The sequence below is a fragment of the Physeter macrocephalus genome, chromosome 8 (assembly GCF_002837175.3).
Source record: "Physeter macrocephalus isolate SW-GA chromosome 8, ASM283717v5, whole genome shotgun sequence".
Taxonomy (NCBI): domain Eukaryota; kingdom Metazoa; phylum Chordata; class Mammalia; order Artiodactyla; family Physeteridae; genus Physeter; species Physeter macrocephalus.
In genome coordinates this window covers 80,593,099-80,620,673 of record NC_041221.1, presented here as the reverse complement: position 1 = coordinate 80,620,673, position 27,575 = coordinate 80,593,099, and the positions used below count along the sequence as shown (strand labels likewise).

The 27,575-nt window shown below is 39.2% G+C and overlaps 1 protein-coding gene across 9 annotated transcripts in view; it reads right to left on the bottom strand.

Annotated features, from left to right (window-relative positions):
- Positions 1-27,575, bottom strand: part of CMYA5 (cardiomyopathy associated 5) — a 152,920-nt gene that overhangs the window by 67,504 nt on the left and 57,841 nt on the right. For 7 of the 9 annotated variants that reach the window (XR_003680958.2, XR_003680957.2, XR_008618071.1 and 4 more), the window contains exons 3-9: positions 25,965-26,060; positions 24,329-24,562; positions 22,696-22,718; positions 18,009-18,127; positions 12,440-12,589; positions 9,770-9,916; positions 8,514-8,661 (exon numbers count right to left, since the gene is read on the bottom strand). Coding sequence is in view for 3 of the 9 variants with exons in the window: in XM_028493030.2 (XP_028348831.1) it covers positions 8,514-8,661; positions 9,770-9,916; positions 12,440-12,589; positions 18,009-18,127; positions 22,696-22,718; positions 24,329-24,562; positions 25,965-26,060 (917 nt within the window). In the remaining 6 variants the exon portion in view is untranslated. Of the gene's footprint in view, positions 1-8,513; positions 8,662-9,769; positions 9,917-12,439; positions 12,590-18,008; positions 18,128-22,695; positions 22,719-24,328; positions 24,563-25,964; positions 26,061-27,575 lie in introns of those variants that run through there. The other 2 variants (XR_003680961.2, XM_028493031.2) reach the window with 2 other exon arrangements.

Below are 27,575 nucleotides of genomic sequence, written 5' to 3'. Positions count from 1 at the left end.
ATGAAGAACCTAGGGGCAAGACGGGAATAAAGACACAGACCTACTAGAGAATGGAGTTGAGGATACGGGGGGGGAAGGGTAAGCTGGGACAAAGTGAAAGAGTGGCATGGACATATAGACACTACCAAATGTAAAATAGATAGCTAGTGGGAAGCTGCTGCATAGCACAGGGAGATAAGCTCCATGTTTTGTGATGACCTAGAGGGGTTGGAGGGAGGCTCAAGAGGGCGGAGATGGGGGATATATGTATACATATAGCTGATTCACTTTGTTGTACAGCAGAAAGTAACACAACATTGTAAAGCAGTTATACTCTAATAAAGATGTATAAAAAAAAAGAAGAGGTTAGGACACAGACAGACACAGAGGGACCATATGAAGACACAGAGAAAAAACAGTCACCTACAAACCAAAGAGAGAGGCCTCAGAAGAAATCAACTCTGCAGACACTTTGATCTTGGATGTTGAGCCTTCCAGAATTGAACATAAATATCTATTATTTAAGCCAAAAAAAAATATGCATGGCAAAAAATTTTTAAATTGCAACTCATATCATAGATGAAGGCTAATGTTCTTTAAAAAACAAAGAGCTTCTACAAATCAATAAGAAAAAAATACTACACTCTAACAGGAGAAAATGGGTAAAGGAAATGAACAGTTCATAGAAAAGGAAGTACATGGGTCTGAAACAGACAAAAAGATGTTCAACCTAATAACAGAAATGCACAATTAAACTATAATAAGATTCCATTTTCTACTTATCAAACTGTCAAGTTTTATCACACCCTGTGCAGGCAAAGGTATGAAGAACCAAGCACACTTACATGCTGCTAGCCAGAGTGTAAACAGCTACAGCCTCTATGGAGACAATTTGGTAATATCTATCAAAATTCAAAATGTTCATACCTTGTAACCAATCACGGTACTTCTAGGAATTTATCCTACAGATATACCTGCACATGTATGAAAAGATATATGCACAAGGTTTTTCTGCAGCACTCTTTGTGAGAATGGAAACAACTTAAGTGCCTCTCAACTGGTCAAATAAATTAATTATAGTCTTAGACTACAATGGAATTGTTTTTTAAAAAACTGATGCAGTTCTATTTGTATTGATATGAGATATCAGGAAATATTTTTAAACAAGAAAAGTAAGGTGGTAGAAATATACATATAGTATGCTACCATTTGTTGACAAAATATAGATGCTGTGTATGCACAGACTATCTTAAAAGATAAATATGCATCAGATAACAGTAATTGTCTCTGGGGAGGAGAACTAAGTAAATGAAGTCTAGATAGAAAGGAGACAATTTTCACTGTATTCCTTTTTGTATCTTTTGAATTTGTACCATATGTATGTATTATCTATCCAAAATTAATTAAACAATTTACTTTTAGAGCTATATTACAAGTTCAGGAGTTGGTTGAATGTGTTTGCAAAATGCAAACATTAGTTGGAACTCTGTAAAGTAACTTCTCTAGGAATTTTATAATTCAACAATTTGTGTTGGATGGAAGGAAGGGGTGTACATGTGCTCAAGGTAAGCTGAGGGGCTGGTCACCACAAGGAGTGGCTATCCTCTGCACTGCCATGTCTAATACCTGGATCTAAACATGTTTTCTCCCAGGGAAAGGGGGCAGCATGTGTACAAACAATATGGAGGAACCCAGTGCCGTGACTCCTGGAAGCAGCCTACAGATGGTGCTGTCACTGCAGTGCACAACAGATGGCTAAGTATGAATTGTTTTTTAAAAACACAGTGGGCTCTTACTGTTGGCAGCACCAACATTCAGCCAGTCAATCAACACCATTTAATGTGAACGGTGAACAGAGCACACTGCTGGGCCCTATGCGGACCAGCTAGTAAAGTAGTGTTCCCCATACCTGCCTGGGCACAGTAGACCTTCTGAATCAATCGGAATCTCTTAAGAGGAGCCCGTGAATGTAAACTCTAACAAGCATCACAGTTGTTTTTCTATGATCAGTTAGGTTTGAAAAACATAATCATAAGATAGTGTGGGGTGAGAAGGGGTGGGCAGGAGAAACAGGAAAAAAGAAGAAAAATCCATGAGAACATAAACAACATGAAGTACGAGAACAGCTAACTAAATAGTTTTAGCTATTGGAAGCCATTTATAAAACCTTAACTAACCATAAACATGGAATTTTTTGTTTCAGATGAAAAATTTTGGTTAAATCAAGATTAAGAAGAAAATTCTTTATATACTGACTTTTGGGTTTTTTTTAAACTTGGTAGATAAAAATTTTTGAACAGGACTATTTTTCAGTTGATAAATGAGGATATTATGAGACTCAGTGTTAACTAAACATCACTATTAGTTCATAGTAGTATAGAAACATAACATGAGGGCTGAATCCTGCTGACCCACGGAACTTAGGCTTTCCTGTAATTAGCATCTCTCACAAAGTCAAAGAGAGCCAAAGGATTCCAGCAGAAGGATACTGGAGCTTTGTTTCCTCTGTAGCTAGTTACCCTCCAAAGTTTGAATGATACCATTTATATTTCAGGCAGAGAATCCCAGGAGCCTAGTAACATTCATTCTTCTGGATTCCCTAAGCTCTCCTTTACCACTCAAAGGTCACATAGGTGGACAATTACTTGAGGTCCCATAGAACTGCCTGCACAGAATGGCGATTTAACATTGTGCTTTCAGAGCCCATTTAAGAAATGGTTACATAGGTAATGTTTTTGCATCTTTTGTAAAACTGCTCTTAAAGACAATCACTACTATCTTGTTCATTAGCCCTTATATAAAGATCTACGTGAAAAATTCATCTTAGAACTGAATGTCAAGAAATATAATTGTCTCTCTTAGTGAAGTGCTGTTTCCTTTTTTGAAAAAAAAAAAGATGAGTTATGTAATCTCTTTCTTTCTCCCTCTTGCTCTCTCTCCCCACTCTCCTGTTTTCACTTTAGCTGCCAGGAAGTTCATATTCAAATTGTATGTTCCGTGGAAGTACTGTTCTTAACCTATGCTTTCTGATACAACCTCCTTCTGCATTATCTGGCTCTTGCTCTTACAGGGTTGTTTTTAGTGGCTCTAGTATGCCTGGGTCTTTTATTGTGAACTAGAATACTTTTGGAAATTGACAGATCATACGTTAGAAGTGAAGGAATAGGCTGGTTTTCCACTGACTGAGGTTTTACTACACAACCAGGAGGTGTATAGGATTTTCAATGATCAAAGTTAAGTCAGATTCATTTGGGAAGAAAATTCATTTAGAAAAAGCTGAATGCCAAGAATTTCAGTGGGAGCGGGGGTGGATTATCTTCCGGTAACTCTCTCTCCCAAGGGCTCCCTGAAGAGGAATATTACAGCTTGGGTCAGGAAAACAATACCATATGAAGATTGTCTATTACCTCTTAATTACTCAATGCATTTTCACCCAGTCATGTCAGTTGGCCTTCCTGTCACCCTGTGAAGCAAGCACAAGGCAGGAATGACTGCCTCTTTTACCCATAGGTTGTGGAGAAGGTCAAATCATTTGCCCTTGACCCTATGGTCAGTCATCACCTCTCCAGCTGAAAGCTTCGTAAAAACTTTTTAAAAAGAAAAAAATTCCGGGATTCTTCATCTCCTGCTCAGGCACTAAGTTCATTAGGAAATTCACCCTTATTTGTCCTTATTATATGGACAAAGTGGCAGTCATCCCCAGCTAGAATACCCAGCTGTGACAGACAATCCTGCTCCTGTCCCATCACGTGTAACCCCAAAAGCTAGAAGCAGGAAGAACAGGAGCTCACGAATCCAGCACCCAGAGCCCCACCCACCCTGGGGAGGTTCCCAGGGAGGGTGGCCTGGGAGGGTCTCCCTGCCCACAGCCTTGGCCGGGGCTGGGGAGCAGGAAGTTCACTACCAACCACTTCTGTGGCATATTGAGTCTCACAGATTTGTCACTCAGTACACAGCTTCTTTCTGCACAGCCTACACAGCTAAGCCCTGTACTATATTTCTCTCAGTTTTCCCTCCTCCACCCACAGTTCTGCTGACTTCTTTCCACACAGGAGAGACAGAACAGCTGAGGAAACAGCAGAGCGGTGGAAAATTTTTGAAAGTGTTTTGAGCCCACCCAACCTCAGGAGAGCATTCAAAGAAAAACAGGAAAGGGTGAGTAGGAGCTCCCTCAACCCCCGCACACAAGCCGGGGATTGTCACTCCCGCCCACCCCCAAGCCCAGTAGGGGCCGACTGCTGGGACAGAGCCGCGGTGCCCACACACCAAAATATGCAAATGTGTCTTCTGTGAGGATGATGGAATGGAGGCAACTGCTCTGCTATTTCAGACACCACATCACGGAACTCGGGAGCACAGTAGGCACACTGCATTCAAACACCTTCTCTGAGAGGTTAACCAGCAACTTTGGCCTTAGATTGGAATTTCTAGAGGCCTTCATACGGGAGAGTGAATGCAGGTCCGAAGATGGATGTGTTTCTGTTCTGGCAACCAAAATTAGACTCCCTAATCTAAAGGGTAATCAATGCCCTCCATGTGTGTATGTGCAATTTCATATTACTCATCCTTTTCTCCCTTTTCATTTCCTCTCAACTTCTCTTCCCACTCCAGACCAGAGCTTTTAAGGCTGTCTGTCTTTTCAGGGATTGAGGGTGAGAAAGAGATGTAAATTCATTTAGTTCTTAGTCCTGTTGGGTTCTCCATCTCTCCTTTGCTAGAGATTCCAGCCAGTTAGAGGACTTGGAGGTGGCAAGGGCAAAAGGAGACCGGCTAATGCCATCATTCATCTACTCGTTCACTCATTAAATAGACCTTTAATAAACAGCTGCATAGATAAGCCTCCTGTCCTTACCCAGTTTTTTGTGGGGTTTCTTTTGTGTTTTGTTTTCTTTTCTTTTTGCATCTGATTTAGAATAGGGGTTTTGCATAGAACCTAAAATGTATGTAAGGGTTATGTAACCAATGGATCAACAAGATTATCAGTGTCCTTCCCTATAAGTGATCCATGAAAAGGCTTCCAGTCCACAGGTTAGACTAGTCTTATCTCCTACTTAAGTATCCAAGCACTAAAATTAACTCATTCACCATTCTTCTTTACTTTGTTGACACAGTTTATTTTTTTTTCCCATTGTGAATAGGAGATTATCCTCAAAGCTGACCTAACTTTTTTTGTTGATGTCAGTATTACGTGTTCAATATTGATGATATTTACCCATTCAGGTAACACATATGTATTGAGTAGCTACAATATGCCAGACACTGTCTCAGGCACTGACGCTGCCACTTTAAATAATAATCCCTTCATGGAGCCAACAAGTGAGCGGGATCAGACAATCCTTGGCTTGCTGTTCTTTCCAAGACACAAAATAACTTTAATTATACACTGCTCTGCAGAAAAACAAAGTGAAGAATGTGGTTCTAATAGAATGGAACAGTAGGGATTGTTTGCCTTTGTTGGCTAGGGATGATCGAGTGTTGAGGTTCTTTGTTTATCAATTCTACTGTCTGACTAGCTGTCTACAACTGACATCCTAGAGATTGAGCAATATAGATGATAGTAAATAGTTAATGTTTTGTAGGGTTTTGAACCATCAGACATTGTAGGGAATGTTTTAAAGTTGACTGTAAGAACCAGATGGTCAAAGACCTAAGACACATGGCTACTCCAGAAGAGTAGAATTTTCCTTCCCTCCTGAACTCTTAAATTGGAGAACAAAAGAGATACAAATGAGTTTTGCAGCACTGGGACTCTGAAATTAAGGATGAATTATTTCACAGTCTGTTGATGCCAACCAGAGGTATAAGGCATTGAGGTTTCTTGTATTCGTGAGGGATCACAGGGTAGTGATTTGTGGCCAACACAATTGTGCTTGCCTCAAAAAATTATCTATTGTAAGATTCAGCAGGGATCCAGAGAGGCTGGAGAGTCATCCCTGGGCTGTGGATTGAACATACCATTCTACCTCCTGGCACTGAGGGGGTCTTTTAGCACCTAATTGGAAAAGAGCTCCATCTCCAACACAGCCCCGAACTGTCAACAAGCCTTCTGCATGTGGAATTTCCCTTCACTTCTAGCTTGCTGGACCACATCCATTCAATAACAAAGGATTCTTGTAGTGTTCCATAACTTCTACAAACTTCTGCTTATCCAGCCTCTCAAATGCTCTCCTTTGGCAAGAAAAATAAAAATGAACCCACTGGCAAAGTCTCAAAGGGATAAACTAATGACAAGTCATGTTTTAATAAGCTCAACTTTTGTCTTAATGAAATTGGTGGATGGCCATTTTTTCCCTAGAAATGGAACTGTCAATGATTTCTCTGGCTTTGATGAAGGATTTGTTTGGAATGCATTGTTCACTGTTGATATCAAATGGACTTTTTTTTTGAGGGCCCCAGGATGATCAGAGAAAGGAAAAACTTTAATTAAAGGGATTTTGAATGGTACTGTATTCTCTCTTTACATCTATGTTTTTCATGTGACAAAGGAAACCCAGGATACACAATAACTTCCAGCTGTCAGGCTGTTAAGGTATGCTAACTCAGTCTGTGTAATGACACAAGTTTTAGAACTAGTGGAAAGAAGAAGACAAACCTGAGTGTGCATCCTGACTCCAAACTCTCACTCCGTCATTTAATACCTTGGCCAAATTATTTAACCTCCCTGAGTCTCATTCAATGGAAGTCATGACCTCCCTTCTAGAATTGTCAAAAGGGTTAGATGAGATTTAGCACAGCTCCTGGCATGTTGAAGGCCCTCGGTGATGCCATTCCCCCTTCCATCCCCCCATTCCCTTCTCCCTGTAGCCGCATTTATGAGATGACATCACAGTTCCCTCAGTGAGATGGCTACTAGGTCTCAGGGTTTCTCTCAGATTTCTGCTGATTTAAGAATCCAACTGTGCTGGTATTATTTATGCAAATGTCAGCTGGGGACCGATGCTATAACAAGGATGAGTCACTTCAGAGCATTCCTTCACAGTCTCATCTTGCCTCAGAAAGAACTGGGCTTTCCTCACTGATGGTGAAGAAAGATGGGAGAGATTGCCCTGGGACTCAGGCACTCCAGACCAAATGCTCTCCTAGCATCAAGAGTCTTTTGCAGAGAATGTCCAGGACTCTCCTGGGTGCCATTCAACAGTGGTTAGCAGCTTGGACTGTGAAATCTAACAAAACAAGGTTTGAATCCTGATTGTCACTCACTAGCTGCTAGCGTCTCAAAGCATATGTTTTCTCTCAGTTCGTCTGAGGATTAAATAAGGCAACATACATAAGGCACTTAGAATAGTGACTTGGCACATAGTAAATGCTCAATAGAAGCCAGTTATAATCTCTCTCTCTTTGTCTCTGTCTTTGTCTCCCTCTCTCTCGCCCTCTTTTCTCTCTCTTCCTCTGTCTCTCTGTTTCTGTCTCTGTTGGTCTGTCTGTCTGTCTCTCTTTCTCTGAGTTAACCTCTCAGCTATCTGCTGATCATTGAAGCCTGCCTTCTAGCAATTGGCACATTAACAGGGATGCTGTTTCTTGTACATTTACTACGTTCTCACTTCTGCTGAAATGTCTACATCCCATCTATACACACTCCACTCAACATTAATTTGTCCTCTGATCGTTATTTTGTGAAGCCTGCCTTCACATACTTGAAAGAAACTATAATTATTGCTCAGTCATATGAAACCTCAAATCATAACTAAATAAATAGCTGTTGATTGATGATGAAAATAATCAAGAGCTTAAATAATATACTTTATTAAAAAGCTGTCTAATTTCATACCATTATTTCCAAGTTCCATATCCTGCCAAAATAGTTTATCTCAGTAAATTTGGTTTAAAAAAATCTCTATCAAAATATGAATATTAATAATAATGATTTGAATCTTCATCATGGAACACGAAGTTGCCCTATTGCCATGGATTGGAGGTTAAGAAGTAAATGAAGTAACAGTAAACGAAGTAACATTTACCAAAGGTCCTCTGGATGCACAGCCCTTTATTGATAAATTTTAGTTTCATAATTTTAGTGAGAGAGCTTTACATTTCTTTTTTCCAGAAAAAGTCTCTAGATTCTTCATGCTCTTGAAGAGGCAGGTATATCTCTGTGGTAATATATATGTCATTAGGTCCTTTATATTACCAATATATCACAGAGACATTCAAATTTACATTATATACAAGCTCGCTATTAGTTTCCTGAGTTAGGTGGTACCTATTCTGATCTAACTACTAAAAAGCAGATAACATATGCATATATCCTAATGACTCAAGTTAAATATACCTCAAAGAATGTTCTATCTTATTAAAATTCACATACATTTTTCTTTCAAGGGAGTGATTATCCTGCATTGCAGCATGTGTTTATTACAAACTTAGAGTTCATTGATGAATAGTGATGGAGCTGCAAATCAAGTCAACAGCTTAATTAGCTCAGGAGGATTTTAGGAAGCTTTTCTCCCTCTGTGAGCATAAGCTTAGAGGTTAGCTTGGAGGCCTGCGCTGGGTTCCTGGCACCCCAGGCTCTCGCCATGGAGAGGGATCTTTACCTGAGGCCCTCGCCCTCGGGAGAGTGCTGTCTGCAGTACTCCAAAGTGTAGGTCTCAGTGGCCTCTGGGTTGGCAGGCCGCCATCGGATGGTGGCTGTGTTCCAACACACAGTACAGTCCTCGGCACAGATTACAGGGGTGGAGGGCGCTGCAGAGAGAGAACCAAGTCAATTGTGGAGCAGTCTATGGCAGTTCTGCTTCCCTGGTACTCTGGGAAGAATGCTTGGGCATGATTTTATTTTAATTTTTGACTAAAAAATACATTCTGGGTTGAAAATCCGAAAGATATAAAAATGTATACAGTGAAAAGTCTCGCCCTCACCGCTGCCTTCCAAATTGCCCAATTTTCACCCATCCCCAAACAGCCTCTAAAAGTAGCTTCCTATAAATCCTACCAGAGTTTCTTCATACATATACAAGTAAATAAAAGTATTCTTGTCCCCTTCCTTTACACAAAAGTTAGCCATGATTTTGCCATCAATAGGTGCTCAATAAATACTTGTTTTAAAAGGCAAGAAGAAAGGATAAACCAGTGGAAGTAAGTTAACTGCCTCAGAGGGGTATCCAAGACAGGCCAGGGCAGGGACAGTTAGAATTATCTTAAAGGCAATGCAAACTCGGCTTATCCTACACCTGCTTCAGCCCCCTGTGAGAAGGTTCCATCATGGGAATGCATTCCCAGCTGAATACCATTGCTGAGAAACATTTTGGGGTCACCCAGGACCTATATGAGGAAACCTGAGCTTCTTACCTTAGCAAATGTGAACTCTATACACTAGCCTTTCTCATCTCATGTCTCCCCTCTCCTTGTTTTTAAGTCAAAGAAATAATACCAAAATTCTTGTTGTATCCTGCACACTCCATACTCTTTCTTACCTGGGCACCTGTGCTCATCTGTCTTCTTCAAATGGAATACAGTCCTTTAACACATTATTCCTACTGATCCTTTAAGGATTCCATTCAGACATCAGTTCTAGGAAGCCATTCCTGACCCTGTCCCTGCCCTGTCTCGGATACTCCTCTGGAGTGTTCTGGATCACGGCCCTTACCACACATTTTTTATAATCTTTTGTTTTGTGTCTCCCACACTTGCGTATGAGCTTTGTGAGAAGAGCCCAGTCTTATTTCTTGTTGTAAACCCAGCACTGCACAATACCGAGCGCACAATAGGTGCTTAACAAATGCTTATTGGTTGATCTTAATAGTCTGTGAAGAATTGCGTATTGCCTCCTAACACCCTCTTAACATCTCTTTACCTGTTCTAAAAATTGCCCTTTCGCTGGGCAGGCTACATCCGGTGAAATTCACAGCCATTACCCATACTTGATAGCATCGGTCAGGTTCTAAATCTTCAAAAACGCAGTAGCTTTCTTTCACGGTCACTCTGTATTCTTCTACCAAATCTAGCATAAAACACAATCATAAACTCTAGGGTATCTTCCTAAGTTAGTGGAAAGTTACAGTTATTGGAAAAATAACACATTTTTCAGTGGGAAACACAGACTGATAAACTTACAGATACTACTGTGTGATAGATAACACTTTAGAACACTTAAAGCAACAGCATTCTGAAAGATATTTAGAATGACACAGTATTACTTGTGAACACTTACCAGAAAATAATAGCATATTAGTAAGATCCTGAGCTTCATATTCCACAATTAAAGTAACTTATTTCAATATCAAATACTAAAATTGCAGAGTTTATGTTAACTTAAATCTCAGTAATACATTCTCAAGAAAATTCTTAAGAAGCAATGCCAATATTTCAGGAGAGTATGTAATAAAATAAGGACAATTCCACGTTTTCTAAATTTATGATGTTAAAAAGCATCTTTACAGATTAGTAAATCATTTTAGTATTCAGTATGGTTTTCAAAGTTTCAAATCCTGCTTCCTTCTCATGAATTCCAGAATCCTTTCACCTAGAGATTTCCACAATTTATAGAAATAGTTAAACACCTTTGATAGAGCACAAACTATTCTAAGAAATAATTTTGTTTAGTCAAGACATTTCCTAAAATTACTTATATTATTTTCAATATGTTAGTAGTAAACATTACTCAATAACATTCTGAACACCTGCCCCTTGGGCCAATCTGATTATTCTTACTGAAATTTTCTCTCCTTTTAAAATAACAATTTTCTTTTCTAAATTAGCCTATGGTAATTCCAGTTATCCTCTCTTATTACTCTATGATGTTACATCTTCAAAACCCCTCCAGTTAAGAAACCCAGATTGTTCCCTTTTAAAGTAAATTTAAGAGATCTTCAACTCAGAAGGTTTCTTCAATTGCATCTCTCTTTCCCAATGAGCTATACTTTCTGAGCAGAAAGTTTGGCTTAAATAATGTCATAAAGACATATACACTGAAAAACATTTCCCCATAGCCTAGAACTTGTGACTGCAGTTTTCAATGGAATTATCCTTTTAGGCTAAGTCCTATTAGCCTGGTAATCCTTTTAACAGAGCACATAACATATGTTACTGGCGACCTATTACACATAGCATGGTATCACAGTCTAGACCATCAGATTAATGAACTGGCACCAGCATTCATTCAAGGCATTGAATGAATGAGACACAGGACAGGTAAGTGGGGCATGGTGCAGGGGGTCGGGGGGCGGTGGCAGTGAAGCACTTTTAAAAAGTACTCCAGGAAATAAACAGTTGTTAAGAGGAGTCTTGGAGAACCGTGAAGTTCCATGATGTAACTGGATATACACGGTGAAGTGTGGTATAACAGAACAAACACAGAGTCAAGCAAATAAAAACGTAAGCTTTGGAATCTGAAAGATCTGTATTTAAAACCTGCCCTGGTCCCGAGTAACTTGTGTGGTCTTGGGCAAATTATTTAATCTCACATTAGTTTTCTCATTTGCAAATGCAAATAAGAGCACTTTCCTTGTTGTGCTGTGACAGGTATATGGTAATAGGTCCCCAATAAGATAGGAGTTCTTATAGACAAACTTAGCCAACTTTACAATATGCCTATGGTTGCTTTCTTACTTTTTTTCTAATTTAAATAAGTATCACATGACATTTGAAAAGACTTAAATACTGGTTAAGTGAAATACATTATAATTCATTCCTTATTACAAATTGGGGTCCTATGCCATGTCAATCCTGTCACATGCTCATCTGATTTCCAAAATACATGGGTCTCTCTTCAACAAGCAATACAGAATGCCAGCAGTCCCAGCTCTGATTCATCAGGAAGTACAACCTCAAACTGCCTGGCTTCTGGGTCTTATTAGAGGTCCTAGAGATATTTACAGAGGCTCAACTATATGACATGCCACCCATTCACCCTCCTAAGCACTTTCACCTCTATCTTCGCATTAATTTGGGACACCAGAAGACTACACCATACAGTCTTCTCATGCCTTGAGAAGTGTGAACTCTGAATTTACCTTTATAGTATGTTTTCAGCTTTTATCAAAGGTGGATCTGAGAAATGCCAACCATGACATCCAATGCTGCATTTGCACTAAAATTACTGTGGAGGACAGTGTCCTATATACAGCTGATTTCTCCTCTGCAAAGTGGCACACTTTATACTTGTCTTTTAGACTTCAGTTCTGATTGAAACTTTGTTTTCAACACTTTGGTATATTACCTCCTGCTGAAAATGAGAATCAATTAATTTCTCCTGTTAACCTGAATATTCAAAGCCAAATTTGAATTTCAATTACAATATTCATGTTGATCATTAGGATGATATTTATGCATTTTTGTTTTCCTTGATCCTGATTTCCAAATTTTGCTTACATGTTATTTCATTATACGATTGTTGGTTCATTGTTGTTTTTGTAAGTGGCTACAAGTGCTTTGTGGAAAGAGTCATAATATGTATATGTTTAAATACTACACATTAAGACATAGAAATGTACATATGCATCTGAATTTGTGTGAGCAATCCTACCATTTACTTCCTGGTCATCCTGTGGCTCCTCCATGCAGTAAACCTGGAATGAGTCAATGACATCTTCCTTGTTCATGCTCCAGTAAACTGCAATCGTTGTGCTAGTGGCAGAATTTGGTTCCTGAGGTTCTAATCTAGGAGGCTGTGGAACTGGAATATAAGCAAGATTTATTATCACTAATGCTGCTTTTATTGATTTATTTTTTTTTTCTTTTTGCAAAAGTCACTTGTACTTACTGATAAAAATGGAAACAATACAGAAGTACATGGAGTAAAGCTGGGAGGGCTACCTTGTTCCCAACAGCCCCCAACCCTAAGGATATTCCTTGGAGGCAACCACTGTTACAGTTGAGTGTGTCTCCCTCCAAAATGTCTTGTCTGCATGTGTACATATGTACACATAATATACATAGAAATAAACAAAAAATGGATCTCCCAATTGGATCACTTGATAATATTCTTCTGTAATCCTATATTTAGAGCAATAAACTTATACAAGTTAGAGGATTCATCAAATGATTTGGTTTTCCTTCAAAACAAAACTTGGAGAACACATTGCTAGATAACCAATGTTGTATCCTTCTACATCAGTATAGAAACTATATTCAAATAGAGACAAATGAAACCATTTTTAGCTATAGTTGCTATAACATCAAGGCTGAAAAAGACTTGCATGAATAAAATATCAAAATATACTTTCTGAAACTACTATCCCATTTTTCCATCTCCAACATGACTATACCTACAACTTTTTAAAACAAAATGTAAAAATTACATGGGGGAAAAAGTACCCTATTAACAGATTCAAATATAAGGTTTAGATATCTAGTATAAATCCATTGTTCTGAATTTTATTTTATTATTTATTTATTTATTTAATTAATTTTTTTTTGCGGTACGCGGGCCTCTCACTGTTGCGGCCTCTCCCGTTGCGGAGCACAGGCTCTGGACGCGCAGGCTCAGCGGCCATGGCTCACGGGCTCAGCCGCTCCACGACATGTGGGATCTTCCCAGACCGGGGCACGAACCCGTGTCCCCTGCATCGGCAGGTGGACTCTCAACCACTGCGCCACCAGGGAAGCCCTGTTCTGAATTTTAAAGACAACAATATTCTCAAGTGTTTTACTAGAGATTTCAAAGGTTTATAATTATGCATATTGAACATTAACAGCATATGGGACACCATAAATCAAGCTCCTATACAATTCTCCTCCAAAATTTTTGAGATATAAAAGCACTGAACATAGTTTACAAATTAGAGGAAAAGGTTATTCCCATAGTTGAAAAGATGTCCTGTTTTTAAATTTATTTGTGTTGTTATTTTCCTGTCAACAATTTCCTGAGAGATGAGCTTGCTGAATAATACAGACCAAATTTTATGAGATTACTTTATTATTTATTTATTTATTTATTTATTTTGCGGTACGCGAGACTCTCACTGCTGTGGCCTCTCCCGTTGTGGAGCACAGGCTCCGGACGCGCAGGCTCAGCGGCCATGGCTCACGGGCCCAGCCGCTCCGATAAAAGCACTGAACATAGTTTACAAATTAGAGGAAAAGGTTATTCCCATAGTTGAAAAGATGTCCTGTTTTTAAATTTATTTGTGTTGTTATTTTCCTGTCAACAATTTCCTGAGAGATGAGCTTGCTGAATAATACAGGCCAAATTTTATGAGATTACTTTATTATTTATTTATTTATTTATTTATTTATTTATTTATTTTGCGGTACGCGAGACTCTCACTGCTGTGGCCTCTCCCGTTGCGGAGCACAGGCTCCGGACGCGCAGGCTCAGCGGCCATGGCTCACGGGCCCAGCCGCTCCGCGGCATGTGGGATCTTCCCGGACCGGGGCACGAACGCGTGTCCCCTGCATCGGCAGGCGGACCCTCAACCACTGCGCCACCAGGGAAGCCCGAGATTACTTTATTAAAAGTCAACACTGAAGGGAAAGAAAGCAAAGGTTAGTTCAACAGGAAAGTGGAAATTAGAAGAAATAAATGGGTCTAATTTAGTAAAGGAACAAAAAAAGACACATTGAAAAGATTCAATTAAGCGATAAAGACCTGAGGAAATACACAGTTATGAAAAATGAGCATCAGGATAAGAGAGTGGGTAAGTTCATGGGCTTTGGAGCAGAGAGGCTGGCCTAAGTTTAAATGCCAGATCCCCCACTTAGGAGCTGTGTTACCTCAGCTTCAGTTCCTCCATCTTTAAAATGGGAAAACGACAATAATACCGTTTCCTCCCAGGGTTATGTTAAAAAGCAAGATAATGTATATTAAGAGCTTAGCAATGTATCTGACACATAGCCGGTGTTAACATCCAGAAAGCAACATGGCCTTTTGCAGGAGCACAGAAAATGGAGGGGAGAAGGCAGGAAGCCCTTGAAGATGGGAGTTGAAGTAGAGACCCATCATCTGGTAAATCACAGAGGGACCACAGAGGTAAGCCATGCTGGGAGCCTGCATGATAAGGCAGGAAGCCTGCCTGTCAGAGCACCTCCGCAAGGACTGATAGTGGTTCAGAGACTCTTATACTATCTTTGACTTTTCTGTCTTCCCAGCAGGAAATCAGTGTCACATTCTAAAGGAGTTCATCCAGATAAATGTAGTTCAGTACATTTTCATGTTGCCCAGGTTTATGGAAGAGCCAAGCAGATTGACTATTATCAATCATCTTTGAAGCAGTGCTGGAGAACTTCTTGAGGCATGAGCAACGAAAATGCTGCTTTTTTTCTCTATGAATTATAAATTGAGCTATAGCTGCTTTTTAAAACTGGCAACATGTTTTCAAAAATCTCTCTCTCAGGTACCTTAAGAAACTTAACATTGATAATTGACCCCCAAATCAACAAATTTTAAGGAATAAGCAGTTGTAGGGAATTAAGCAAAGAATGTAGGCTAGAAATAATTTTGTACTAATCTACTCCTTTAAAAACATTAAAATTAAAACATCTTTTTTCAAAACAAGAACCACTTTTATTCTTCAAAGTATTCTAAAATTAAGAAGAGAGTATGAATATTCCATAGATGTAATCTAATAACAGTGGCTGGATTTACAATTCCTGTGTGGCAAAAGGATACATCAGAAGCTCAGATTTTACACATTAGCAATGCTATTTACGCTTCCGTAGTAATAAACTTGAGTAGGAGTAATGCCAAAAAGTGCAAAATGATTTTAAGGCTTCTTTGCCAGAGGCTAAGGAACTAGGCAGAGCATCACCCCAGTGGATTCCCTCTGCCTGACAGTGTGCCCATAAAGAGCTGTCATGCTTGGCGAGCTAAGCATTAGATCAACCTGCACTTCAGTACCTGCGGTGGATACAGATTCCCACTCAACCTAGCTTTCAAAAAAGTCCCCAGAACAGCATTATTTGCAGTAGCCAAAATGTGAAAGGAACCCAAAAGTACATCGATGAGTAAATCGATAATGGATAAGCAAAATGCAGTAGAGACATCCAATGGAATTGATTCAGCTTTAATAAGGAAGGGCATTCTGACACATGGTACAACACGGATGAACTTTGAGGACATTATGCTAAGTGAAATAAGCCAGTCACAAAAAGACAAATACTGCATAATTCCCCTTATATGAGGTACCTAGAGTACTTTAAATTCATAGAGACAGGAAGTAGAATGGTGGTTGCCAGAGGCTGGGGGGAGGGGTGGGGGCAGGAAGAATGAGGAGTTGTTATTTAATAGATACAGTTTCAGTCTTGCAAGATGAAAAGAATTCGGGAGATGGATCAGTGGTGATGGTTGTACGATAGTGGCTTCAACATGGTTAAAATGGTAAATTTTATTTTACGCATATTTTACCACAATTAAAAAAAAAAGTTCTTAGCAGAATCCAGGAAGCCTTGGATGTCGCTAATCTATAGTTACCCCTCCTTTCACAGCAATGCACTCAGCCTCTTTGGTGTAGAGCAGTAGTTCAAGTGCAAAGACTCTGAAGCCAAACTCCACCCGCTACACACACCCCAAATAGCTGTGTATCTAGGGTCATATGTGAGGCGTTTCTCTGTTCCCTTTATTTCCTCACCTGTCAAATGGGAATAACAATAAAACCTACCTCCTAGAGTTGCTGTGAGATTAGATGATGGTCTAATTAGATAACAGTCTCCACACTGCCAGGCATCATGTAAGCACGGAAGAAATGTTAGGGGCTGCTCTGTTTCTCATCATAAAGGTCACATCCTTTCCTTATTGTATCTGTTTATTACAGTGATCAGGTTAGCTTTTTAAGGAACCCGGTGAGGACTTTATAGCTGAGAGATGTTGTTGGTCACAAAATGAGCAAAAACTATCTAGCAGCAAGTCAACACCCTGGGCTCCAATTCTGGGAAGCAGATGTACAACGAGTACCGTTTATATCTCAGAGACCAGTCTCCCCATAACAGTTTGGAAATACTGGGACTGCCACATGCACTGTTTCTGAATGAATCATTAATACTTTGTGACAAATTTAACTCTGTGACCTCTAAAATATACAAAATGCCCTCTTATTGCCCATCAGATATTCAAAAGAATATCCTTCTAAATGAACAACAGCATATAACGAATCCCTTAAAAGCAAAAGAGCTACTCTGTTGACCAGAATTTCTTGGTTTGCAATCGCTGCTCTATTCAAATGCTTCTTAAAGACATTACAAGAAAATACCCTTTTGTTCTGAGATATTTCAAGAGAAAACCCGTTAGGACAAATGACTGAATTTTTCATTTTATATAGGGTTGATGGGTTTTGCGGGGGCAGGGTGCTTTTTTGTTTTTCAGTTTTTTTTAAAGACACAGTAACCTTTTACTAGTTACTAAATTAAAACTCTTCCCACAGGAATGAAAGTTAATTGTCAATTTGAAAACAGAAGTTGTCTTTAAGGTTTGCTTTGGAAGACTATAGCATCTTTTAAGGAGGGCATCTAAGTACATTTTACAGTAAGTGGAACTTGGTTACTTCACAGAAACACAGCAGCTTTGAAAAATCTAAAGAAATGTCATTGTCTTGTTTGTTAAAATAACACATTAAAAAATATTCTGAAGAGCCGGCAGGATGCTTTTCACAGCTGAGTAGGAGGCTCCTGGCTACAGAGCATGATGCTGAGCTGTTAGTTCTCTAAGTTAATCTGTTTAGTTTGAAAAAAGGAAAAAGAACTCAGTTGAAGAGGGGAAACCACTCAGAAAGAAAAATCTGTTTAACACATATGAAAATATTTGATTTATTTTTCCTTTTATACCTGGCTGCTGGCATGAAGCAAATAATCTCTAGAAGAGAGAGAGAATTCCTCTTTTAAAAGGAAAAAAAAAAAAAGAGAGAGAAGACCCTTCGATTCCATTGCTACTTCCTTCCACCTCCTCAATATCCCAGCACAGTCATGAAGCGTCAAAGGGAAATGCAGTTTATAACTGAAATGGTTTGCTAGTCTCACGCTTTATTTCAGAATCTAGCTTTAAATTTTTACAACTAAGATTTTTCTTTTTCCAGTTATATTTCCCTACATTCAAAAACTTTACAAAACAAATAAGAAAAAACTGCCAAATTTCATCAAGGTAAATAATATATTGAAGTTCCTACCAGCCACTTGTTTTAACATCTGGTCACTTCTTGCCGAGCTGTCATCATAATGTTCAAAAAGTGAAAATGCAGCAGGCATTCTCTCTAAAGAAGCAGTGCTCTCCATTGCAGAAAGCAACCTATCAGGGGAAAATATTTCTATATAAATCAAGAAATTAGCATACAAAATGAAAGCTAAGAACAGTTATTCAAAATGAAGTTGTTGGTGGTGGTGGTGGTGATGGTGGTGGTTTCTGTGAGGCGGTGTATCCAAAAAGAATTTAAACTGTTTCAAAATCTGGAAATATATGTATAAAATCTATTCACAGGGTTCTTCAGTGCAACTGGTAATATTAGAAACTCCATTCCTATATCCTTAAATCTGAATAGATTCCATTGAATTATACAGTCTTAATTTTGCCTCTATAAAGTTAGTCCTAAAAATGATTATATTTTAATGATTGTTTACACTCCCTAAAGATAAAAATGTTCGGAGCCCATCTGGAAATTCACATACTGTGTGATATCTTTGCTGTTTTCAACCGTCACTATTATACATCTCACCATTTAGTCTTTCAAGAAAATATGTTCACCTACTATGTGCCAGGCATTGTTCTGGGTTCTGGGATACAGCAATGAAGGAGGAGAGTCTATCTATTCTTAAAAGACAAAATAAGTCACAGTATATAAATTAATAGCTTTCTTTATACTCAAGACTGTCTTAGGAGGTATGCCAACAAATACTCAGCATTGGTATCCAGGTGAAATCTGGGCTTAAAATTTAAAAAAAAAAAGGTAGATTCTGAAGAGGGAAAAGGGGAAGGTAGAATTGCAAAAACATTTATCTTTAGCATGAGGGGCCTAAACTTTGGTTAGGTGCTCTCCTCTGTGCACCTCACTCACAGAGGACTGGAATTACCTTCCAGAAATTAAGTCAACCACCAGGAACTCCATCAGCTTCATAATCATGGACGTTGGGGTTGGGGCAGGACAGACCCACCTCTAAGCCTTTCACCTGCTGTTGGAACTTTTGTCTCCTAAATACTTGTGTGGCTCCTTCCTCACTTAATTTAGATGTCTGTTCAAATGTCAGCTCTTCAGAGAGGGCAGCCCTCTCCCTTCTTCTGTTCCTTACTCTGTTGTGTTTTTTCCTCAAACTCATTACAACCTATTTGTTTTTGTCTGTCTACTTCACCTGACTATAATCTACGTGCAAAAAAAGGACTTTGCTGGGTACACTACTGTACTGTAATGTGTTACTTGGCACATAGTAGGCTTTTAATAAATATATTTTGAATGAATAAGAGGACAAGGTTTCATTTGGATGAGAATATCAGGATCTCAGGTCTGGAAAATTTATCAATATGAGGGGAAAAGATTATAAAATATAACTGAAATACTTAGAGTGCCCACTATGCTTACTTGTGTTAGGAATAATAAAATTCACTACCATCTGATTTGGGGGAGATGTTCCAGGAGGGGCTTCGAAGAGGAGGTGACATTTGGCTGAGTCTTAAAGAATAAGTAGGAGTTTCCTAGGCAGAAAAGATAGTACGGGTGTTGCAGAGAGAAGAACAGCATGAATAAAGGCATGGAGATGTGAAAGAGTATGACACACTCAAGGCCCAGAGGGGACCATGGGCTACCTTGAGAACTGGGAAAGGGAGACAGTTAGAGATGAAATAGAAAGGTGATTTGTGGCTTGACTGGGAAGTCTTTCATATCCACCAAGAATTTCCATTTTGTCTTTTAAGGCAGGGAGAGCCATAGAAGTGTTTACACAGGGGAAGTTTAGAAGAGTATCCTGGCATGAGTCTGAGGGAGGATCAGAGCAAGTAGACTAGAGAGGTAGTGAGGCCAGTTGGGAGGACCCCATGACGCTCTTGATGAGGGAAGACAACACGAGCCTTAATTAAGGCTTTGGAGACGTAGAGGGTAGAAATGATAGGCTCAAAATGAACAAACAGGGGTGACTAATGCACATACTAAGCCCTCTCAGTACATGTCACTGATGAAATGGAGGAGTTTTTTGTAGCACAGAAGCTGTAGCTCTAGATAGAACACATAAAATGTTTGAATTTTCCCTTATGCACTGATCTGTTCAATTTTAACATCAGTGTGTATAAGGGCAAGTGGACATCTTTTTATGAGCAGGTCCTACAATGGTTGTGACTCTCTTTCATTATTAGAACACAAAAAAGCAAAAGAGAGGAAAAAAAATTATCCTCTTAACAGAACAGCATTTTCTAAGCAAATGTGTTTTTTTAAAATATGCAAATTTTGAGTCTAAATATCCTTGACAGCATTCTTGAATTTAAGCATTTTCAGTGTTGAGAAAAATCATTTAATATATGAGCACTGCCTTTAGATATATAATATGATGGCAGGGAAAAAAAAGCAGCAAGGGGAAAAAACTAGGAGAAAAAGCTAGATAATTAGCATTTCTCATAGAAAGGAACACCAATGACATTGAGACTTTGAGGCAGAAGTTGTCTTGAGAACATGAAAGGCTTCATTTTAGCGAAAAAAAATCAAGCTTCATCATGTGTGTGCACATTTAACAGGATTTTCTTTAATTGCTTATATTGCTTCACCAAATCCTGAATTTTGTTATCTTTTTTCTTTACAGAAAAATAATGGTTATCCCAAGTGTACGCTCCTTTAGGCAACATGCAGCTTCTGCAAAGATTAATTCATTGTCAATTGGACAATGAGATCAAAATTAATTAAAATGACACACAGATGAACAAGTTCAAGCACAAAACCAAAAAAAAATGGTATTTAGAATTAAATGCATGTCAATTCATATTAGCAAGTTAATATTCTAATGTTTAGAAAAGTAAAAATGTGAAACTATATATAGCAGTTTTAAAGGTAAACACATTTGCAAATTTTCATTCACCAAGTTTTCTTGCCTATCAGTATCTTCCATGAGTGAATGAAATATAATAAATAAGCAAATATGCCCCTACATTGTCCAGTGCATACAGAATGGCACTCTAAATCCATATACTTTGGGGGTAAAAATAAATATCAATAATACTTAGAAGAAATGTGTAATTTTTAAAAAATAAAGAAAACTGGGAGCAAGGCCTGGGTATCAGTTTCCAGACCTGCCTGGTGTGCCTCTGACTCCTGCGTGAGAACTGGTACATGTGCAGGTGCCTGGTCCCACCTGGATTCTCCTGTAGTGGATATGGGGTTGAGCTCCAGAAGCTTTGGTTTAACAAACTGCACAGGTAACTCAGAAGCCAGTCTGGGGCACCACCAGGCCAGAGGATAGATTGTTATAAACCAGAGGTTCTCAACCCTGCCTGTGCACTGAAATCACCTAGCAAGCTTTAAAAATACCCTGGCCACACCCCACATCAGTTAAGCCAGAATCTCATGAGGTAAGATAGAGGCATCAGCATTTTTTAAAGCTCCCTGAGTAATTCTATTTATAACAGAGTCACTATAATAAAGCCCTTATTGATTAATGCCAATATTAATATACAAACTATTTTCTTAAAGCATCTTGACAATATTCTGTTGAACATTTTTTTTTTTGCGGTATGCGGGCCTCTCACTGTTGTGGCCTCTCCTGTTGCGGAGTACAGGCTCCGGACGCGCAGGCTCAGCGGCCATGGCTCAGCGGCCCAGCTGCTCCGCGGCATGTGGGATCTTCCCGGACCCGGGCACGAACCCGTGTCCCCTGCATCGGCAGGCGAACTCTCAACCACTGCGCCACCAGGGAAGTCCTGAACATATTTTTTTAAAGGTAAATAAGATTCATCTGTACAGTTTTCATTATCTAAAAAATCAGGTTTCTAATCCATACCCATTTTTCTATATTTTAATATATCACAAATACAAATTTCTGATTTTACTTTATGCTATTTCACAATTTGGCACTGAATGAAATGAACTGAAGATAATATTTACAATTTTAGAAATTTACATTAAAGGGGTAAAAATGATTTAAAAACAAAAAAATTAGGCTCTAACAGGAGGAAAGACCCCAGGCCTGGCTATGAGGCAGAAGGGAAAACGTGTCAGATCAGTATGAGCATTTCACTATCAGATGCTCCAGAAGATAAACACAGATCTGCTATGTGTTTTTATAGACAACGTTTCCTAATTTCTTGTTGAGTGTTTTGCCTTTTAAATGAATGAAGAACTTCTCTTAGATTGAGTGTTAAAAAACAACAACAAAAACAAAACAAAATCAAAAGAGGAAGATTCATTTAGGTGAGCTGAACAGAAAAAGAAGATAAATTCATGCCTGTCTTCTGAAGAGAAAATGAGAGAACATTCCATTAAGATTACATAAGTCATCAAATTGCTCAAGGCAGATATGAATGATTCTTTCAAATACTCATATTTAACCAGAAAGTCTAAGTATCTACAAAATGTTCTGTATGCAGTGACAGGAAAGATAGCCTAGTCTAGATTAGGCTGGAAATACAGAATACATCTCAACAAAGCAGTTAAAAATCTACATTATGATGATTGTTATTTAACTAAAGCACATGCAATTTCCTTTCAAAAGCTGTCATTTAGCTTTCAAAAGCACTGTATCTATAATAACAGTGCAAATCCAGGAGCTCACTAAATGTATGCATTTTTAAACTGGCAGCTCATTTTCTATAAAGCATCAATATATTAAAATAGAGCATACAGTCATGCTAGTCTCAGTCGCCACTACATTGTGCCACATTTTCTATACCTTTCATTGATTTCCTCAAACGACTTATGGGGGAATGAGAGAGATTGAGAGAGGGGGAGGGAGGGAGGGAGGGAAAGAGGAAGGGAGGGGGGAGGGGAGAGAGAGAGAGAGAAACTAATTAACAACAAAAAGGAAAACCAACCTCGAGCATTAAGATCACGTATGTTCTAAAAATCATTACTCCTCAGCTACCTTTGAGGCTGTTTCCTTTGGGGGGCTTCATTCCAGGCAGCAAAGGAATTAGCGCTCCGAAGGGGTGGCGGACAGGGTCTGGGACGGAGGGCCTTTAGTTTTACTCTCTACCATCAGCAAGGCCAGCAACAGTTACTTCTGCTCTGCTTTTCTCTATTCATTAATAAATGGCTTAGCTTCCAAAAAAGAATTCTCTGAAGCAAGGAAAATGACTTAAATTTGTTCAATGTGGAGATAAAGCAAAATGTAATCAGTAGTTATCTCTGGGCGATACCTTCTCTGTGCTTTTCTGTACCTTCCAAATTTTCTGAAATGGATATATATTGCTTTTATAAATAGGAATAACATGTTTCCTTTTTTACAGCTTATTCTTCTAGACAGAAGAAAATATTCTTATCAAACCAAGGTAAGGTTCTTAGGAAACACAAAGCACTTTATTAGTGCTAGACTTCCAACGAGGTGCTTAATTTTAAAATGCTAAAGCTTTGCCTTAATTAAGCATAAAGCAACTGAATGATTTTCATCCTCCTTTGAGGATGCCATGTCCACCTCATCTAAATTTGCACTGGATGGAGGTGTCCCCAAAGGCAAATCAAAAGCCTAACATTGCCCCATTTTGCCTTGTTCTATCTCCAGTCTTTAGTAGAAGGCTGGGAGGATTGAGGAGCTTTGAAAGGGAGGTTCCCACTCATCAAAAAATGGTGCTTTTCTCGTTTGACAATTAGGTTTAGGATTGCCTTCAGGGAAAACATCTCCATCACTCCTGGTTAATCCTGGCTCCATGGAGAACCAGTATTCTACTGAAGGTTCTAGGGAATTAGGAGAGCAAAGAGCTGTCTCTGTGAGTAATTTGAGGAGCACCCAAGGGACTCTCTGTCCACAAGGTACTTGTTTGAATTAAGGAATCTGATCACCAGGAAGACCCTTGTAAAAAGATCAACATGTTACCTGAGAGAGGTATCATATCATGTCATCCTTTTGCATGCTGAGAGTGTACCAAAATGTTACTCTCCACTTGGTGAGGTTCAGAGGCAATGGTCCCTATGAGAGGTCATTTCAGATTAGGGAGTGGGAGTGGAGGCGGGGAGAGGTACTGGAAGATCAGGCCAGCACCCAAAGGGAGCATGGCATGAATAAAGTTTTCAGGCTGCTTTCCCTCCCTCTTAGAAGGTGACCAATCCATTGTGACAGAACAGACAGATGATGCTGCGGCCTGGCTTCCATGTGTCCTTCAACTGGATCTGGGTGTTATGGCTTTGAGGATTGACTGGGCCTTTTCAATAGGCATGAGGCATGCCCTAATAATTTTTAAATGAGAATTATATAAACCCCACATAGAGATATAAATCATCTTAGGGAAGAGTAAAAGATGAGTTTTTTTAAAGTAGACTTGGGTCAGAGTGGGTTCAAGGTGTCTGGACCTGTTTGAATTGGTGCTTACAGTCAAGAAAACGGTCTCATCAAGCTCCTCGACTTCTCTCACGATGGTCTCCAGGGTGTCCTTGGCAGTGTCCATGCTCTGCAGAAAGTGGACCATCTGGTCATGTAGGAACTCCATCTTCTTTTTCTTCACTTCCTCAAAGCTCTGGGCTTTCTCATCATACTGCGCTAAAACCTTTTTCATCATTTCCTCATTCTGTTCTTCTAGGCTTTTCTCATTTTTACTACAGTTTTCCTTTAAAAACAAACAAAAAAAACCCCTTCTGAATGAAACAAGAAGTGTGTGTGTGTGTGTGTGTTTGTGTTTTAAGAGAAATACTAGCCTTTTAAATAATTTTTTAATAATTTTAATAATTTTAAATAATTAACCTCTGGCATCCTGGTAAGAGAATCACAGATTACATGCACAGTCTAAATTTCCAGCCCACCAACCCCCTTTGCCATAGTTAGCTTTGCAACAGAATTCACTGTAAGAGAACTATCAAGAAGGATTTAGTTAATGAAACACACATAAAAATGTTTGTAGGGAAGTATTGCCTACCTGCATTCCCACATGATAAAATTTGAAAGTGGCATCACGGTGAAAGAAGATCAGGTAGCAGAGAAGGTTTAGTGCCATTTTCACCACTCTACTAAAATCATAGTGCGAGGGAGGGAACAGCCAGGGTATTGGACAGGGTGCTACATTCACAAATGCTCTCCAGGGAAGGGGTAGCTTCCGCCAGAGCAGGAGAAATTTTATTGCCCATCTGGACAAACTCAGATGCTTACAGGGCTAGTGATAAGGTGATCATATTACTTACTGTCTAAAAGGAACACTTTGGTGGCAGTGAGGGGTAGGGGGCAATAACACTAAAAATAATCAACAGGTATTAACTGATCTACAACAGGAATTAAGCAGACCTCTCACAAGCAAACTGGGATGAGAAGTCACCCGAGTGATGGGGAAACTGTGCACCAGCCTTCCACAGGGGCCCTCTACCAATCCTGACTGACAAGTAAGGATGCCTGGGCCGTGACTGTATATGGATGGAGCACTGCTACCCCCTTCCTTCACTGCAGAGGGAGCAGGGTCAGCATGAACTCATCGAAGACAGTGATACCATGAGAGGCACTCATCTGTCCTGGGCATGAAATACTGGGCAGTGCTTTAGAGCACCTCTGCAGAGCTAATTCAGTGAAAAGCAGGATGGTAGGGCAAGTCAGAACTCAGACCTGAATTCAAATCTTGGCTCTCAACTTACTATAAACCTACTATGACCTTGGTTAATATATTTAACTCTAAGTCTCAGTTTCTTATCTATAAAATGGGGGCAATAATAATAATAATAGCTCCTATTTCATATGGTTACTGTAAGGATGAAATTGGATAAAGCATGTAAAGCAGTTGCCCTATCATAGTAAGTGCCTAATAAATGTGCATGTGTTTTTAAGGGCAAGTCATTTATCCTTAGAAAGTAGTCTCACTGATGAAACAGAGGGAAGACTTAAGGACTTTACTTTTAATAGAACAAAACCAACAATGGCAAACAACATATGCACACGCAAACCCCAATTGAGGTCCTTTTAGCTTAGAATCATTTATTTGAGATGCCATGAGCAGACAAAGTTAAAGTAAAAAGGATAAGGTAATTTACCTCAATAGTATTAAAAAAGGATTCTATCTCACTAACAAAGGCTTCAATCCTCAAGGATTTTTCTTGTAAATCTTCTAGAAAGTCTGCTAATTGAACCTGAAGAAAAGAATTAAGATATCCTTAGTATATGACATTTGGGAAAAGAACTTCAAGCAGTGAGTTCCAATTTTCTTATAAATTTAGTATGTTTGGTAGACAGTCACTATATCATGTTCACTAACAAATCAATCTTTAACTTTTCTTTGCTGCTTCATCTAAATTGACTATAGGTAATGTATGATAAACAATTAGGAGGTTTGTGAGTGACAGCAATAGACAGTTTATTTTCTTATGCAAGAGGAAGGACTTCTTGGTAAGCTGGTGAGTTCAAAGCATACTTGTTTTAGTAAACTATGAATTGAATTCTTTCTCCTTAGTTAGGCCTTGATTTTTATATATTGTCATTCCTCTAAGATGGCAGACTTTTTTCTGAACTGGTCCAACATATCTGAGTAGCCTTCTCACATTTGCACCAATGGTTTCAGGTGTTCCTGCCCCACTTGATCCTCAGAAGGTGAACAGAGTGTCACCAGGCTGAATGTCTAGTATACCAAATGATGAAAGCTATCTACTAAAGAGACCTTAAGGTTCTAATGACCCTCAAAGGGTTAAAATACTCTCAAGGAGTGAGAGCCAACTAGAAAATGTATGGGTGATGGGGGAAGATGGTACCTATTAGTTATAAACCTAGCTGCACTCTATCCTGTGAAACTTAACAAGTAACAACACAGAATAAAAGAGCTTCCATCTGCCTGATTCACTATCCACAGAATGATGGAGAAATTACATTGAGAAAAGTCCCTTCAGGATCTGGTCTCTGCTTCCCTCTCTAGCCCCTGCCTCTTCTCCACAAGCCCCCAGGCTCCAATCACACAAGCCCCGCCTTTCCTTGGACTCTTTCCCACCTATGTGCCTTTTTATATGGCATTCCCTTTCTCTAGAATGTCCACCCTGCCCTTGTTCACTAGAAGAACTCTATCTTACTTAAGGCTCACCCAAGCTTCACCCTTTTGGGACACCTTTCCCATCCTTCCCAGTCTCCCTCCACCGTTTCACTCACTCCCAGAGGGTTCCTGTCTCAGAACATTGTGCTCCCACAATGCTGTATGATCTGGGGGAGTTACAAGTCTATCTTCCTTTATTTTTGTTGTGTTTTCATTCTCTGTGATTAGCACAGTTCTTGACATGGAATGGAAGGTCAATAAATATTGAGAAAGAAGGAAGGGAGAGAGTGAAGGAAGAAAACAAATGACAGATAAAAGTTAAGTCACCACAAAGGGGATGGAGTGGTGGGGAGAAGCCAGCACCTGGATAATCTACAAATGCAGCCATCAGTTCCTGAATAATCACAAATGGCCTACTCACAAGATGCTAGAAAATTCTCAAGTGACAACTTTTAAAATTTATTTTTAATTTTTAAAATGTGCCAACCAACTCAATCTTCACAGTTGATTTAATGAACGAAGCAAGTCTCTGGCTTAGTCAATTTGTTTTCCACTTTCTCTTCATACTATATGGAGAAGATCCAGAAAAAAAACTTTAAAATGGTTTTAAAGCAGGAGACATCATATC